Below are 17,641 nucleotides of genomic sequence, written 5' to 3' on the forward strand. Positions count from 1 at the left end.
ATTGTGTGACAACTGAAAATTTCCATTCTAATATCCCCCAAGCTATGGAATGGATTAATGTTTCTGCAGTTTTTCCATTATTTGACATTTTTTGTTCTTTGTTGTTTTGACTGGGAATTGATGAGTGTTTGCCATGATTTACATTCCCATCTTGGGCTGGATTTTTGTCTGTCTTAGGAACACAATTCATGTCTCCTACTAATGTATTATTCCAGCCAAAAGGCACAAAACAAAAATTGTTTGGCAAAGGTGAGTGCTTCAGAGTCTTGGGAAAGGGGGGAATTTAAAATGATGGTGAGAAAGCATAAGAGGATACTAGAATCAAAATGTGGAGGCATATCCACATTCAGTCATGGCAGATATGTAAGAAAAGCCCCCTTCTCATTGTATAGCTCCCAATATAAAAATGTGACAGTGAAATCTCTTTGGAAATACAACACAAGCCCTTAACACCTTGAAAGAATTGTTTTGTATTTATGGAGAACATCTTGACAGAAGGCAGCAAAGGAGAAAGGCAAGCAATTAATAATCACTAGTATAGATTAGACTCAGCAAAGAGTTTTAGCTGAGGAAAGGGAAACAAAATTTTGAATATGTGAAAATATTTCATTTAAACAGATTCAGTATTAAATACCTGATATTAAAATGTTGTGCTAGTTGTTTAAAAGGCTATCTTTACAAAAGGGAAAACAGATATAATCCATTGAAATACCAAAACATGCTATTTTGTATGGACAGTTTTTTAAACTAAATTCAAGATTTTCACCTATTTCCTGACAAATCTTTAGAAACCTTGTCCAATTTGCTCCATTTTCATAAAACTTATTGAGTTTGGTGTTGCAGCAAAATACTTTTCTCTCTTACATGGCATCACAGCTGATCACTGGAATGTTCATGCAGGACTAACCATGCCTCACTAGCAAAGCTTTTATATGCTAACTTCTTAATTCATGTCATAGATTACTTGTAGAGCATAAAGGACATTTCCCACTAGACAATATGTCACATAAAAGCACACTTCATTTCCTAAACTCATGACTAGATTCTTGATGCAGAAACGATCTAACAAAAGCCTTTGCAATCATGGTCTCTGGACCAGAATTTTATTTCATGTGACTACAAAAAAGTAAAATTAGATCAACAGCCTGGGATGTAGTGCTGGGCCACAGTTTTTGTTTCAGGTCTCATCAGGATGTACTTGGACATGAACAGATTACTTGCACTTACATTCCTTATCCTGCGTTCAGAGATTATCACAGACAGTTCCTAAAACTCCTAAAACTGAAATGGGAACACCTCAAAATGTGTCAGGTTTCCCTGAACACCTAGAATTTGTATCTCCTAAACAGTGCATAGGCACCTCTCTAAACACCTGGCAAACATTGTAACTCTACAGCAAAGTCCTGGAGCCCTGTCAAAAGGACCTTACCAACATCCAAAACACTGATCTCTTTCATGGTGTTCCTCTTGAGTTCCTAGCCTCTTGTAGATTGAGTTGTCTTAAGTGTATGCCTCCAACAAAGGGAAGATCTGTTTCTAGTGCCCTTAACAGCTACATTTTGATCTTGAAGCCTATAAGGCTGAAGATCTCAGAAAGAGATTTTAAGTTAAATAATAACATATTCCACAGTAAGAGCTGCATACAGATACTGTGGAAACTCTGAAGGATATCAGATGTGCTTGAAGAAACTTATGCTTTTAATACCACTTTTGCCTGAGTCCTCTGTGATTTTTATCAAATAGCTCTTTATTGATTTTAGTATGGTGAAAGAAAAATATGTGTGTGTGGATGTGGACAAAGAGTTTAAGTAAAGAACTATTTCTCCCTTCTTGACAGGGTTTGTTACAGTAATACCCACATGAAAGCATAATATAGGGCTTCTCCTTTTATCCCAGGCTAAGCACTCTCAGCCACTCATATATTCCTTACAGCCCCACATGCCAAGTCCTAGAAATTCTTGTCTGGTGTTTGATAGGGTCTGACCTAAACCTCCTTTGCTACAATTTAATCCAGTTATTTCTTGCCTGATTGAGAAGAAAAATGGAGTGCAGTTCATTTCTTCTTATTCATAACTATTCCTTACTTGTTTTTAAAATGTTATTGTGATCTCTGCTTAGCATTTTCTTTGGTGCTTTAAATTCCATCTGTGTTTTGAACAATCTTTTTCCCCTGGGTCAAGTTTCCCAAAACTCTTTATCATTCTTATTATCCTTCTCTGATTTTTCTTTAATTAATCCATCTATTTCTTACTCAGCCTGTACTTTGCACCCTGCTGAACAGTTATACAAAATAAAAGACTAGGGAATTTGAGACCTGTATGCTTTTAATTTGATTTTTTTTTTTTAATCTTCATGCACTTTACCCTATTCTGGCTTCTCTTCTTGATTCTAAAAGTGATATTTTGTGTGTTCTTCTTTTCTCCATTTAACACTCAGCCACCTCTCTTTCTTCTGTGCTACAAGAATGTGTTTGTCAGACACTAGAGTGTAACATTAGAAGTCATTTACCCAAGCACAGAGCATGGTTTCCCCCTCCCCCATTTTCCTTTGCTCTTCATTATACGTTAAAAATATTCATATGTTAGATAAGTGCATCACTTCAGGCACTTGGTGACATTTCCAACATTAGACTTTCTATTTTCTTGTCAGTGTTGCTGCCACTGCACTTTCCACCAACGATGTACAGTGCTGATGATTGCTCAGTTGTTACCCAGAGCTCTTTCCTTATTAGTATTTTGATATTTTCCTTTTAACCTTTAATGTTTTAAAGGGAGATGGCATCTCAGTTAGATGAGCTCTTCGCTTAAAATCTGCCAGAAAAAAAATATTTCAAAGCTTTTCGTTTTCTCCCATTTTGTGCTTAAATACCATCTGGGCAAAGCAAGAATCCCCACATTCTTGTTCTCTTGGTAGTTTGGGAAATTTAATATATGTGTATTCTAAACAAGGTTCCTCCAGTTTGAAACTTAAGATGGCTTCCTGTTACTTTTTCAGACTGAAGTTTTAAAAAATAGAGCTCTGTAATTGGGTGTGCTCCAGAGGCTGCTGTTGGCAGAGATCTGTACGTCCCACACAGCCAGAGTGATGGGCAGGACTGGCTGCCCTCTGTGGTGGGGAGAGGAACCTGGGCAGAGAAATGTGACTTGGGCTGATCAGGAGATAAGTGAGCAAGATGCAGATGGGATTCTGGAGGAGGAAACAAATACAAGGAGGAAACACTGAGAGAAGTACTTGTCAGTCGTGTTTCTGGATATGAGTGTGTAAGACACAGAAAGGGGGAGCTGCTTTGAAGTATTGTGCTGAAGAAATTTTGGGATTTTTTGTAATTTTGTAATCTTTCCTTTTTTAAAGAGCAATATGGCAATTGTGGACAGTAGGGCAATAACATTTTAGAAAAGAAATTCACCAGCTGTGCTACTGTGCTGATAACAATTCAGCTCAAAGCTTTCAGTCCCTGCTACCAAGAACTAGGAGAGGTGTGTGCCATACAATTTTCATATCATTTCTTCCCTTACCAATTCACCACCCTGCTCTGGCATTCAAAAGAGGTTGTGCATGATGGTGCCTGTGTGTTTGTAAAGCACCAGTAATCATAGTGACTCTGCAAAGTCAAATGATGCAAAGCACATTCCTACACTACATTGCTCTAACACACTGGATGTTGTATTTTAAATATTTAAGGAACAACAGCCTGCAGTGTATGTGCAATTATAGTACCCTAAGAGGTGGTTTGTTGAGATAGTATTCTGCAATTTGCAAAATTTTCCCTGTTGTCTAGTGATGTAACACTAATGGAATTTCCCCCCAATTTTAAAATATCTTTTATAATATTCACTGGGCCCAAAATGTCATGCTTTTAAGAAAATTCCTTTCAACAAAATTATTATTATGTATAGAGCCATTCATGTATGAGCCATATTGACTTATTTCAAAAATTATCTAGTGGAATTATAATTTTCTTGCCAAGAAATCTCTGTAATAGAAGAAAATGTCTATCACAGTGAATCTATAAAGAGCTTGAAAACTGGGATTATTAAATGAAGTGAGATATTGATTTTATTTCCACGTTATGTTTCTCTGCTTCCCTGTAGAAGAGAATGAAGCAGATTGCTGTAAGCAGACGTGTTCCAGAGGTGCAATAGATGAGAATTTCAATTCTACTCCAAACTTTTGCACTGAATAAAAGGATCTGAATAGTACCACAGAGCTGGAAACTCTTTTGTAACTTCTGTTTCACTTATGGGCTGTGAATTCTTTGCTGCAGCTCTGAGAAGCACAGACCTTATAAAAAATACTAAAAAGAAATATTTCTCTTTCAATAGATAAAAAAGACATTGGTAATTTCCTAAGCTGAACAATCTGCCTTTTGTAAGCTGGGGGCTTCTTAAAGACAATTTTTTTTTCTTATCCCTAGAGAAGGACAGTATGGTCTATTAAGTAAATAATCTTCATTTCAGCAGTTTCCATGGTACAAGTGAGTTTGGAAAGGAGGATTCTTTGCCAGTGTATGTGTTACTTGTGGCCTTCATTTCACGCTTCATAGGCATCTCAAAACCCAAAATTTTTCTGCAAACAATTTCAGGATTAGTACCACTTCTTTGCAACATATGCAATCAGAACAAAACTAACATTATCTCATGTGATGGAGATGTTTTCTTTCAAGAAAAGGAGAATTGTTTTCTTGTTGTTGTTTTCTGCAACTCCTCTCATTAAATCTGCATGTCAGAGCTCTGAACTAGGAGAGGAAATCCTCTCTGTGCTCCATCACATTTATCTGAACCATTAAGATACTGAGCTCCATCTGGTGCTGCTCTGCTCTTCTGTGTCATTCAGGAGGTGTTTTCATCCAGCACCTTATGTCAGTAGGCACACTGGGAGCAGCAATAATTGATCAATAGCAGAGGTCATGTTTAGGAGTCTGCCTTGACAATTCATCGTGCCATGTATGAGCATTGCTTTACCACAATAAATTAGAACAGTCTGAAGCAAATTCATAATTTGCCCTTGTCATACCTCGACCTTGTTTCATTTAAAGCATGTCTAACAAATGAAGGAATTCGTACACAGATGCACAAAGGATCCAGAATTTTGCCTTTTTAGTTTAGAGACATTATGTATTTCACTTTCACCTTCTCTCCAGTTAGATTCTACTTTATCTTTGCTTAAGAAAGTGGGATTTTCTTCTGTTTCTAATGTGTGGGTTTTTTAACATCCAATGATCTAATTACATGGAGGTCGAATTACTTCGAGCTTAGCTGAGCAGACAGGTCATCAATGTACAATCATGTACACCATCAATTATTAGAAACTTCCATCTGCACTAAACTGGGATTTCTTCTTATGATCAACATGGAACTGTAGTTTGCTGAAGACAACACATTGAGATGGATTTGCCCTTATCTCTTGGGGTTTTGTATTTCATTTTTTGTGGGAAGTCTTATACAGTCTTACTATGGTTTGGGATTTAAAAGAAGGTCAGTCTATCTAATTTTTTAATACAAATTGTGAACTGAATATTGGTAATCAAGCCTATTCTCACCATCACATTTGGCTTTGAAAAGAACTTCCCTTTCATGTAGTAATGGTGGTATGTCTGAAGAGATGGCTGCTCTACCATATGCTCTACCACACGCAACTACAATTTACAAGTTGTCTTCTAAATATGGCATATTTACAAGACAAATTTCCTTGTAAAATTTTTTTTGCATCCTTTTAGTGTATTAGATCTCTGGAGTACTTTAGTGCAACTACAGAATGCAGTAGCTCAGAAATTCACTTTGTCCATCTTATTAAATAAATATAACAACTGTATAACAATTTGAATAAAGTGGAAGAAGAAAGGGGAAATGTCTTGCTCATGTCTCTGCCTTTAAATGAGGAAGGCAGGAAAGTTTTGCAGCAATGATTAGAACAATGTGAAATGAATTATTAGAAGATGGCTCCTCAAACTCAGAAGGGCAGTGAGAGTGCGCTCCTGTGGCTTCCCCGCCGAGCAGAGGCACACCTGTGTCCTGCACAGCCAGGAATGGTGAAGAAACCCAGAAACCCACACAGGTGTTGCCAGTCCTTGTAGTTATCCTACTCTTGCCAGCATGGGACTGCACCCAAGGTACCAAGCTGTGATAAGCAGCACATGCATTACCCCACTGCCTCCCCTACAGCACGGGCTAACACCTCTGCCTGCAGTTACTCCTGTGGAGAAGGTGTAGCTGGCTTGAAGAGCTTGGAGCTTGTGTCATGTGGACTGAACTGAACTGACAGTGACCTTAAGAGTATTCTCTTCCTCAGCTGTGCTCTTGTGGAGCTCATGGGTGTCTCTTTTTGGAAAGAATTTTGAGTTGCCCCATCGAATACAGAGGGGTACAGAGAGCTGCAGGGCAGTTCACTGCATCCTGGAAAGTGTGGGTGCTGAAAGGACTCTGGGGTCCAGACTGATTGTCATCTCTTGCCTTCCTTGATTGTATGAGCTGAGAAACAAGATTCTGTTGAGGGAGTTGAACAACCAAAGAGCTTCACACTGCTGGAGCACAGGTGCTCAGAACCAGGGCTGCTGCCAGCACTTCTGCATCCACATGGAAGTTCAGCTGTGATCTTTCTGTCTGGAGACACTCTGGTTCCCAGAGAGGTTGCAAGGTCTCCAGCCACAGAGATGTTCAACACCCCACAAATACCTCTAGTTGTCCCTGCTTAGAGCAGGAGATTTGACTGGGTGACCTATATTATTCTATGATGCAATAAGCATCTTATTCAGTTTTCTCTAGGTTATGTGTATGAAAAAGCTATCATAAGCCTGCCTGGATTTTTTGTGTGTTTTACTAATTATCATGTTTGTGAAATTAACTGTTGGACAAAAAATAAACTGCCTTTTTCTTTACCAAAGCAATGTTTTTCCAATAAGCCTCTAAAAGCAAACAAGAATAGGTAATGGACAATTCATTAAATGTAAGTATTTTCTACTTCAAAAAATTATTAATGAGAAATAAATCTGTATTAGAAAAATATTTGTTTTATATTTTACACTTGGGATAAATCACAAAGGAATATAAAATGTAGTTATAAAATGCAGTTCAATTGTGTGATGCATTTTTAATGGCCTGTGATGTCAAAAGAAAAATAATGTTCTTAAGAGGCCTTTTTTGGCCCACAGAACAATCAAAAAGATTTGATGATGTCAGCTATGACTATATAAAGTACTAACTTTTTAAATCTAAAATTTGAGCCCATAACTGACGTTTCCTTAAAGACACAATGTCAAAAACTGTTTCCATAAGTAAAAATGCACTATTCTGCCCAGAGATTTTAGCTATCTGCATTTTAAATCTGCAAATAATGATCTCACATGTTTATAGCAATTTCCCAGTACAGAGGAATTAAAGGATATTTGTCAGATAAAATCCATATTATTAGCTATTTTGTCGCAGAAATCTTACCTTGATGGGTCTAACCTGTATTCATTCAGTATTTGCTGATGGAATTATCAAGAAATGTTTTATCATTACCTCACAGTCATACCAACCTTTTCCATTAAGACAGTCATGCTGCAGATATTTCTAATTCTTTTCTCTCAGAAGTGCAGTCCAAGTCAGAGGATATTGTTTCCATGGTTGATTTACTACATCTAAGTTACCTTACTGTAGGACCCATTCTGCGGATTTAGATGACGTTTGTTGGAACTAAAGATTTCCTTCTGATGTGGTTTCTTATCTTAAAGGAATTTGTATTTCTCTACTGCAGGTTGTGAGCCTATCATTGCACAGTAAATTTGGGCAGTGAGATAGTATTTGCATTTTACTTCTGCTCGAGTAGCCTACCCTGTTCTTGAAGCTGTCCTCCCACTCACATATTTTTGTCTACATAGAAGGACATTGCAAGCATTTCCCCTTGTTCAGTTCTTCAATTGAGATCCTGTCACATGCTGCCAGAAATTAAGCCCTGTAACAATGACACCTGCTCTGAGCTGGATTAGATGACACATTGCCTGAATGTTGGCAGGAAGCAGCCACCTGCCTGCATTCCTAACTCCACTGGAGCAGGACCTCTGCAAGGACTTTGCAAAGTAAAAAAAAAAAATAACCTTTTTTTCATCGTCATATTTTGTCATGAGATTTCACATTAAAATCATTCTAAATTGTAAACATGTGCCTCTGTCTCCTTAGATCAAGTTATTCTGCATTTCACATGTCGGTGTACTCAGGTCAAAATTGCTTTTATCAACAGCTTCCTATTTTTTTACGTAGGGCTATCTTTTTTTCTTATTGTCATCCTTACTGCTTTTGCCCTGCAGTTTCTTGCAACTCAAAGGCTTCTTAATATCCAAATTAAAATGTGAATATATATTCCCCCTTTTCACTAAAGCCATGCTTATTTGAAGGTACATGTGTGAAAGATATTGGCACTGTTATTCATTAGGTTCCTCAGAAGCATGAACGTGGAAGCTAAGGTCTGTGAGGATGCAATATTTTCCCTGAAACCAGACACATATTGGCAGTATCTAAATAATTGCTCTGCAGTAATGTATGCATTGGAAAAGTATTGGCAGAATATAATTTTTGTTTCTCCAGCTCCATGGAATTGCCCACGTGAATTTTCATTTACTTTGGTTTTGCAGAGGAAGAACAGTTTAATCAACTAAAATTTGCCGGGTTTTGTTTTTCCACTTAATTCACTCCACATGGCAAATCAATCTGTGCTGTTAAGTAATTCTCAAAAACAGTGGAACATGTAGTAATCACTATTTACTGCTCTGCATTCAGACATCATACAGAGCTAGATTACAGAGAGAATTGTTACTGGAAGAAGGATGTTGACTTTGTCTCCTTTTCTGTTTTTCCCTGCGTTGTGGTCTTACCAGAAATTTGCCAAAATTTAAAGAACTGTTTCTGTTCTGCCTTTTTTACTTGCCTTATAGGATCTTCCTAAAGTAGATGACATTAATTCTGGTTGGTAAATCAGTTTCAGATTCTTACTTATCTCATATTACTTTCATGAGGAAGGTTTTTAAAGGTGAAGAGAGACTCAGCCTTGAGAATTTTTCTCTTTAATGGTGATAGGGGAAACACCTTTATGGTAAATCCTGACTTTTTTTTTCACCCTATTGTTTAGCATACATGAATTACAGTGGCTTCAGTTGAAATTACAGTGGCTCCAATTGAGTGGTGCCATTGTTTATTTGCCTTGAGGCTACTAGGCAGGTTTGCAAAATTTTAATTTTAACCTTGTGCAAGGTTATGTGCTGTGAACACGTTTTCTCAACCTTCTTAACTTTTAGACTGAAGAAATGCTTATATCAAGGTGAGTTGATATAACAGCTTTTGTTTTAAAATGACTTGACAATATTATTGATAATGAGCTAAAATTAGCAAGGAGGAGGAGAATGTTCAAGAAGATACTTGACAAAAGATACTAATCTTTAGACTTGATCCTGGAAGGCAGCCTGCAAATACAGCAGAATGTGGGCTTTTCAAGAGACATTCCACGTCAGCATAGCTTTACTTCTGTTCAGACTAGCAACGATAAGGGCAGAATGAGCAGAGTCAGGTCAATAGCAAGTACATAGATATTTAAATGCTGCCATCAAAAGACATTAGAGTGCTTGCAGGAATACATGGGAGTTCAGTAGCCACGACTTAACCAGCAGTTGGCACTGCTCTGTGCTTGCTTTAGAAGAATGGCAACCTGACCTTTTACAAGCTTTCCTTGACCTAGCTGATGACAGTAACTCTCCACAGCAGGTGTTTCTGCTTTTGGAGTTACATAAATGGCCCGTGCTTTGGTCTCTTTCACTCCTTGTATAATGACAATGGGGAAGAAAATGTGGCTTTGTTTTTCAATGTGTTTGCAGTTGATTTGATTTCTTTGGGAAATAGCAATGTCTTTACAAAATTAATGGTAAAATAGAAAGGGAGCCTTGCCAGAAGGGGAAGGCTATAATAAGTGGACCTGTAGTACTGCCTGTATTCTGGGGCTGGCAGAGGTGATCTGGTACTAGTGATGCTTGTCAGTGAAGCCAAAATGTAAATTGGCTATCTGTAACTCAGACTCTGGTGATCTGAATTCTACCATACAAACCCACTTTGAAGATCAGGTCAATTAAACTAAATATACCTTGCTACCACTTCTCAATGAGAATAACAATTAAATACAGTTCTTGTAATAAATGAGGGTGTTTTAAAGGAAAACAAGTCTAGAAGTGGTAGTTTCAAGCCAACATTTCTCTATGGAAGAGAGCAGTTCTTCCACAGCTTCTCCAGCCAGTTTCAGTCAGTGGGTTGCCCAAAGGCTGTGAATCTCTGCCTGTAGAGGTATTCAATACTCAATGGGACCAGCTCCTGTCCGAGCAGGCTGATCTAAGCTAGTCCTGCTTTAGCCAGAGGCTCAGCCCAGATGAACCCTAGAGGTCCCTCCCTCTCTAGATGAATCTACAGCTGTCTGATTCTGGTAAGTCTCTTGTCATCCTGGCTTTACACTGTTCTGAAGAACGCTGAGAGTGTTTGTTAGGGACCAGAAGAAAATCCGTTTTTTATGGATATTCCTCCTCAATAAATCAGTTCAAAACAACCAATTTATTTGAATATTGGTGGCCTGAAAATTATTGCATTGTGATATGGTGTTACAGGTCAATTCCAAACGTGTATTCCATTTCTGTGTTTGCTAAAGTGTTTTATCTCATTGGTCTGCCCCCTTAATTCCTCTGGTTTTCTTTCTTCATTATCTGGACATCACTTTATAGCAGATTGTTCATGTCAATAGTTGTCTTATTTAAGTTTCCAAGGGGAGTAATGTTACATTGATTTTTGTTTGCATGCTCCCATAATGTGAAATTGAGTTTACTTCTCCAAATCATTTAATGAGTCAACCCTTGAAAGTCAATTACTACAGAAGAATGTTCTTCCATTCTCAATTGAAACATTTATTAGATGAAGGACACTGAGTCTAAATACTAATCTAACCAAGACAGTTTAGGAGATTTAAAGTATTTTTGTAATGAAGATGGTCTTCATGCTATTGTTTTTCCAGATATTTTGGTTAGCTATTTACTCCTTAGATTAGGTGAGTGTGACATCTCATCATTCAATTCATCCTCCATCTGGATTTGTTATTCTCTTTCCAGTCTTGTTTTTTCCAGCTTTGCTTTTCTCAGCTTTTCTTAGTGCTTTCCTTTATGGGCACTTAACATGTGCAAACCCAAGAGAAATGGATTTTTATATTAATAATTTAGCATTATCATTTCTTTTTTTTTTTTTCTGAATATAACTGAACCTGCCAAGTGTATTTTGATTAGATTTTCTGTTGGTTAGATCTTCTGTTGGCAAAGCTGATTATCATTTTGAAAACATTTTATTGTGACAACATTGCAAGATATGGAATAAAAAAATATTCTTTAAACATCTGTATTGTGATAAACCATTCAGAAGTTTTTCATGTTTCTGCATGAAAACATGTAACACATAAGATACCAAATTCAGACAGTGTTCACTTGAGAAACAGCATCTTCACAAGTCATGTTTGGCTCCCATACCTAGTAAGGCTCAAACTACAATATGCTGGAAAATACCTATAAACTTCCTGTTTAACAGCCTTCACTAAGCTTAGAAGCTGTTTTTAATCAATTTCCCCCATTTCTCAGTTTTTATTGGTGTGTCAGTACTGCAGTTTCTTTCTGTATGTTGGGCTTCTTAGATCTTTTGAGGTTGGGTGGATTTTGTTCTGGTTTTTTTTTGGTTTTTAATCCAAGCTGTTTAGGACAAAACTGCCAATCCACTGCTGACTTAACCTCACCTTTGAGAGAGCAATTCGCAGGAGATTTTTAGAGTGGCAGAATTCAGTTTTGGTTTTGTTGTATCTCTTTGCTAAATTCTCATGGGAAAATAAAAGCTAATTTGTGAAATGTACCTATAAAGAAAAACATAATTAAAGCCTGATTTAGAATCCATAAAAGTCAGGGAAAGAGTACAAGTGAATTCATTGCCTTGGAAGCAAATCTCTTGGGAGCATTTTGCTGCTGTTGTGTCATTTTGTATTGAAATATTTTTCAGAATTTCATCGGCAAGGAAGAAAGACTTTTTTTTTCCCTGCAGTTTTTAGCACCAGAACATCACTCATTCCTTTATAGGTTAAATCCATATTTGCACCCCAGTAATATTTTGAGTACAAATATCTGTGTCCATTATGGTCCAATGCTGTAGTTGTTTATAAAATGTTAACTCTATAGAGATTGGCTTGGGTGAGGTTTTCTTCCTTTGTTTTTGTTTTGTTTCTTAAATTTGCTTATTTGTTTTTTGGAGTTTTTTGATGTGCTGAATAAAATCATATATATGTATCTTAAACGTTGGAGTTTTCATTCCTATCATGTCACAAAGTAGTAATAGAATTTTAGCCACTCTAAGGACATGGACGTGCAAATTCAGTAATTTCAGCATCTATCAGGATAGTGGAGGGAGAGTGTAAAAAGTATAAATGTCAGCCTCTCACCCATACAGTCACTAGTTTCCAGATAAGCAATACTAGATTTAAGAACTCTTAGGAAGTTGTGTTAACCAAGAATTTATGTGAGAAATGTTGAATATAGGACAACATCTAAAAAACCAGGAAATCATCCCCAAAGCTAACTAGCAATTTTCTTGCCTGGTTTTCTGTCATCATGTTTTCCTTTTCTCATGCTAAGTACACCTTCACCTATTTCTTGGAATGTCATCCACTTGAATGTCTAAAATTGTATTGTATGTAACATCATTAAAATTTAATTAATGTTCAATAGAATTTGAATCTTCCAGCATTATCACATGTCTCTGTGTTCTCACAGCTTCAGCCAAACCTGCTGTAGCTTTCTTGCAGAGCACTGTGTCTCCTCCTGAGTGCAAACAGAGCTGAATTCCTCCTCTTCTCCCCTTTGCTGCCCATCCTCTGCTCTTTGCCAGACAGCTTTCAGTTAGGTGGCAGCCGTGTCGATGTTCATGCCCTGCATAAAGTTCTCTTCATGAGATGTACACTCAGCTAACCCATAGATGCATCTGTCTGCCCCCTGTGTCCTCTTATCCCTGTAAAGGAGGCACACATGGCTTTCAGGACAGCAGAAGAAAAATGGGTTGACAAAATACCGATACAACATTTCAAGAATAAGGGATTGTGACACGTCACATTGACCACTGACTACGGTTTCTTTCTTTTTTCACTTGAAAAAGTAAGCTCTGGTGGCTGTTTTGTTTCTCTTTTGCAGTCCTCCCTAACAAACAGTGACATCATCTTTGTGAAACTGCATGCCCCTTGGGAGGTCCTGGGCAAATATGCTGAACTAATGAATGTAAGAATGCCTTTCAGGTAGGTGTAGCTGTATTTTGTCTCAACCTCCAGAGCCTCACCGTACTGTGAAGTTAATGTGATAATAACACCAAAATGCCTGTAGAAAAGCTCTTCTGTAAGATACCACACGCCTTTAGGAAATGTAAATGGAGTTCCTTAGATTGCACATGCACTGCTGTTCCTTGTTAAAGCCTACAGTTTGGTACAATGCTGGTTTGAGATGAAGATGGGCTGTAGCAGTGCAGCTGTTTTCATGGGGTATTCTGTCCTTAGGCCCTTTAACCCCTTCAGTGCTGGAGCCCCCTGCATACTTGTGCGCTGCTGTTTTTTAAATGGACATTTCATTGAAATCAAGGGGAGGTCAAGAAGATCCAGGTACGTAAGGCAGCACAGAAAGGGCATGTCTGTTTGACGTATCTGGTATGCACCTGTAAATTGCTTGTGTAGTATGTAGTCAGTATCCCATAAATAATTATAAATATCCCATAATAAGTATCTCATCTAATAGGAAAACAATTTAAGCTGTGAATGTTTTTTTTCTCTGTGGAGAAAATAGAGAACTTATATTAAATGCTACTGATAACCAGATTAATTCCACATTGAAATTCAGGTTATTTTTATAATTGATTAACTATTATTTGCATGTTGGGCTATGAAATTTTCTATGTAAAATATTGCTTTTACTCTGCTGGTTATCAGAACTTTTAAAGTAGAATAAAGACTTCCACTGGAACTGACCACAACCCATGAACTGAGAGGCCTTGGCTCTTCTTTCAATTAGCAGGGTTTGTAAGATAAAGCTCCATTGATTTTAATGGAATTACTCCTGAACAAGAAAAGAATCAGACCCAGAATATGCAACCAGTGAGCTATGGCCTTCGTAGGATTCCTTCTGTTTTTTCTTTCCTCAGTATGAAAAATGCCTCTGGTATGAGACACCCTGTAGCAGTAGAGAACTCATAAGGAAGAATGGATATGTATAAAGGACAAAATTGCAGGCTTATTTTGTATTCATTTTGTTTTCATTTTCACAGCAAATCTTCAACTGCTCTTCCTTATGCTTTTATTGCTAAAGAGACAATTCTAAAAGCAATCATAAGTCATTGCAGGATAGTAATATTCTTTTTTTAAAGTGTTCCAGCCATAGAAACAATGGATTAGGCCAAAACTGTGCCTTCTTTGACTTCTGTGGCATTCCTTGAGATGGACCTGCTCTGGCAGTGGAGTGAGGTCTCATGATTCCGAAATACACCAGGAACTCTGAATTTAGTCATGGAGCAGCTTATTCTTTCCTGATCACTCTGCAGACAGCAAAGTAGGTGTCATACAGATTACACAGAAAGCTTTGAATATACTGAGGTTTTCTTTACCTGCTTCAGGATCCTGGCTTCATTCTTTCCACATCCATAGAGAGAGAATTCCTACAGCATTGTTAAGAGAAAATCATGGTAATTCACTAGTGACTGCTGAGCAGGCTCTTTAATTTTTTTCTTAAAAACAAGAGTACAATTTACCATTTCCAAAGAATTTTACAAAGTGCCCACGTGTCTAGATGGTGTGTTCCCAGATGCCTTTGTCTAAGCCCTTGTTTTAAGAGCTGCTGATTGCTTAGTGCTCCTGATTAGTCAGGCTGGAATTGTGCAAGGTCCACGCATCACTGAATGAAATCCTTGTTGTTTCAAAGCAGGAGGGAGAAGGTGGTGGATACCTCTGAATATTGGAAGCAAAACCAAGAAGTGGATGGCATCTTCAGAAACACTAAGTTTTGACTTTACTCTGTCGAGAAAGGTTGAGCAGAGCAAGATATTGAGTATATTGAGTTGAGCTAGATAAATAACACTATCCAAAGAAGGCTGGCTAACACGAAATAGTTTAAAAAATTTTACTTCACCAGCACGATATGGACTCTAATAACAAAAATGTTCAAAAGTTCTGAAAATTAACCTGGAATGCTAACCAATTTTTTAAATCATTTATAAAGCATTAGAGTCATCTTATTTTAGAGGACTTGCTTCTAAGGCACTAACAGCATTCCTACACTACATCTACTACAATATTTAGAACATGTGTGGTGTAAGCCTTCATTTTCCAGAAGTGGTACAGCTCTGCATTACACAATGGAACCTCTCAGAATACACCTTGATTTGGCAATCACCTTCAGTGGATGACAAAGTCAGCCTCTGGAGGAGGAAATCAGAGTCTGGTCAGACACCCAAATTTTCCAGGAAGGAGTATGAGTCCCAAATCCGCACTCAAGAACCCTCAGATTTTCTTAACTCTTGTGAGGATGCGATCTCTGTGCTGAAGGCAAGGTGTCAGATCCTGACAGCTGTGGTATGATAGGCATCCATGAGAAGAACAAGAGCAGCCAGTAGGGGAGTGACCCAGGACGTGGACTCCCAGTCCTGGATCTACACATGATGGTTAGGGGCTGCTCTGCAGCAGAGGTCTGTCAGGAGACAGGTTGGGAGTGGGTCCAGCATGCATCTGCTTGTGTCCCTTTGTCTGCTCACTTGCTCATCTGCTCTCACACATGGCTTATTGCACTGACAACAGAAGCCAGCCTGTAGGAGGGGCTGAGGGAGCTGCTGCACATGTGGTGGGGTGCTGAGCACATGTGCATTTGCTTGTGTAGCCTATATTCAGTTTCAAGGGATGTTATCCCAACAGCAGCCACAGACCCCGCTTGGTACTGCACGTGTTACAGCATATTGCAGCACAAGGTACAGCTTCCCTGGCTTTTCTAAGGGATTCCCCCTTGTGTTTCACCAAATGCAGCTTCCATAACTCACTAGGAGACGTCATCTAATTTATCCATACTTGTGTCAGTCCTATGGAATTCCTGCAACAGTTTATGAACTCTGAATTAGAAATTTCTTCAGATCCCCATCTTCCGCACATGACAAATAGTAGAAAAGGAGGAGACAATGGGAAAATTCTGACCTTCTGGCAATTCTAATGCCACCAGTGTCTCTGTGGCTTCCTGTGACGGGTCTGTTAATCTCTCTTTTAGTCTCTTCCTCCACCTCTTACAGGCTTCTGTCTTCAATCTCCTTTCCTTCCTTGCTAGTTCATACTGTAACTGACGATGGGTTTTCTTCTCGACTGGCTTCATTTTTGCTGTTCTTCCAGGAGAAAAATCTATTACCTGCATCGCCGATACAAGTTCATGAATAGGTGAGTACAGCTCTCATGCCAGTTCATGGTCATTTGGACCCAGTAACAAAAATAATGGTTAAAGTCAAGCTGGATGGAAAAGTTAATCAGTTGTGTTTGTAGAAATGATAAAGGGAGTGGTTACATACTAGGACATCTGCCAAAAAAAAACCAAACAGAAGTTGCATTTTTAAGGCATCTGCATTGCGAAAGAAGCAATTTTATCAGTTCTGCCTTTTTTAGGAATAAGAAAATATTTTTTAGCTGATGGAGTCTTTAAAGAAATAGATGTTAGTGCAAATGTTGTACCTCTTTCTTTCTATGTAGCTCATTAGGGAGTTTCTTGGGGTTAGAGTACCACAGTTACAGGGGTTTTTCCATTTCCATGAACCCTGCTTACTTGTGATAGTGATGGCATTATTTATTTATTGCTTCCTCCCTGGGGATGCTTAGTACTTTGTTGTTAGATAGGAAGCCAATGAACCAAGATTGAGAGATGTGTATTTTCCAAGAATCTTTGAAGTGCTTTCACTCAATTATTAAATAAGGTTATGCTTGATGCCCAGGTTAGGTCTGACTTCAAGCAATGAAGCTCTTTTCCTGCTGCATTTTCTTTTTGATACCTTGGAAAATGAAATGGAAATATCTCCAAAATGCCTAAAAATTATACAGACTTGGCAAAACCCAGATCATTTATATATCTACAATTATCTCTGTCAATTATCTCTCTCACTGTGTGTGGCATTTAATGCCATTGTATTCAATAGCCCCTTATTACTGAGGTCAGTGGAAATATTCCCAAGAACCTCTAAGAGAGAAAAATTAAATTTGAAAAATATGCATTTTGGAGTAAACAGCCATACCATTTTGCACATAATGTTGATACATTCACATCCATGGAATGATCACTCTGCAGTTTGAGTATATTAAAAAGCATTTTGGATATTAAGTTATGTCACAGTGTGCTGGTAACCTGACAGCACCAGCGCTGATATCACATTATGGAATTTGCCTTTTCATATTAGTAAGCACCCAATGAGCCCTCTGTGGAGTTGAGACAGTTTATCCTTCTTTGGCACATGGTAATAAATGCACACAAATCTTCCAAAACTTGTTGAGGCTGCCCCACTTTCCATTCCCACCTTACAATAGATGCTACAGCAACTGTTAGCTCTGGAATTGGTCT

General features: G+C 38.1%; 1 protein-coding gene across 3 annotated transcripts in view; it reads left to right on the top strand.

The window, feature by feature from the left end:
* LOC103813633 (anoctamin-4) overlaps nucleotides 1-17,641 on the top strand; it is a 235,008-nt gene that overhangs the window by 147,944 nt on the left and 69,423 nt on the right. For 2 of the 3 annotated variants that reach the window (XM_050969708.1, XM_050969707.1), the window contains exons 12-13: nucleotides 13,217-13,317; nucleotides 16,432-16,476. In XM_050969708.1, coding sequence (XP_050825665.1) covers nucleotides 13,217-13,317; nucleotides 16,432-16,476 — 146 coding nt within the window. Of the gene's footprint in view, nucleotides 1-13,216; nucleotides 13,318-13,572; nucleotides 13,675-16,431; nucleotides 16,477-17,641 lie in introns of all 3 variants that reach the window. The other variant, XM_050969710.1, reaches the window with a different exon arrangement.

Source organism: Serinus canaria, chromosome 1A (assembly GCF_022539315.1).
Source record: "Serinus canaria isolate serCan28SL12 chromosome 1A, serCan2020, whole genome shotgun sequence".
NCBI classification, from domain to species: domain Eukaryota; kingdom Metazoa; phylum Chordata; class Aves; order Passeriformes; family Fringillidae; genus Serinus; species Serinus canaria.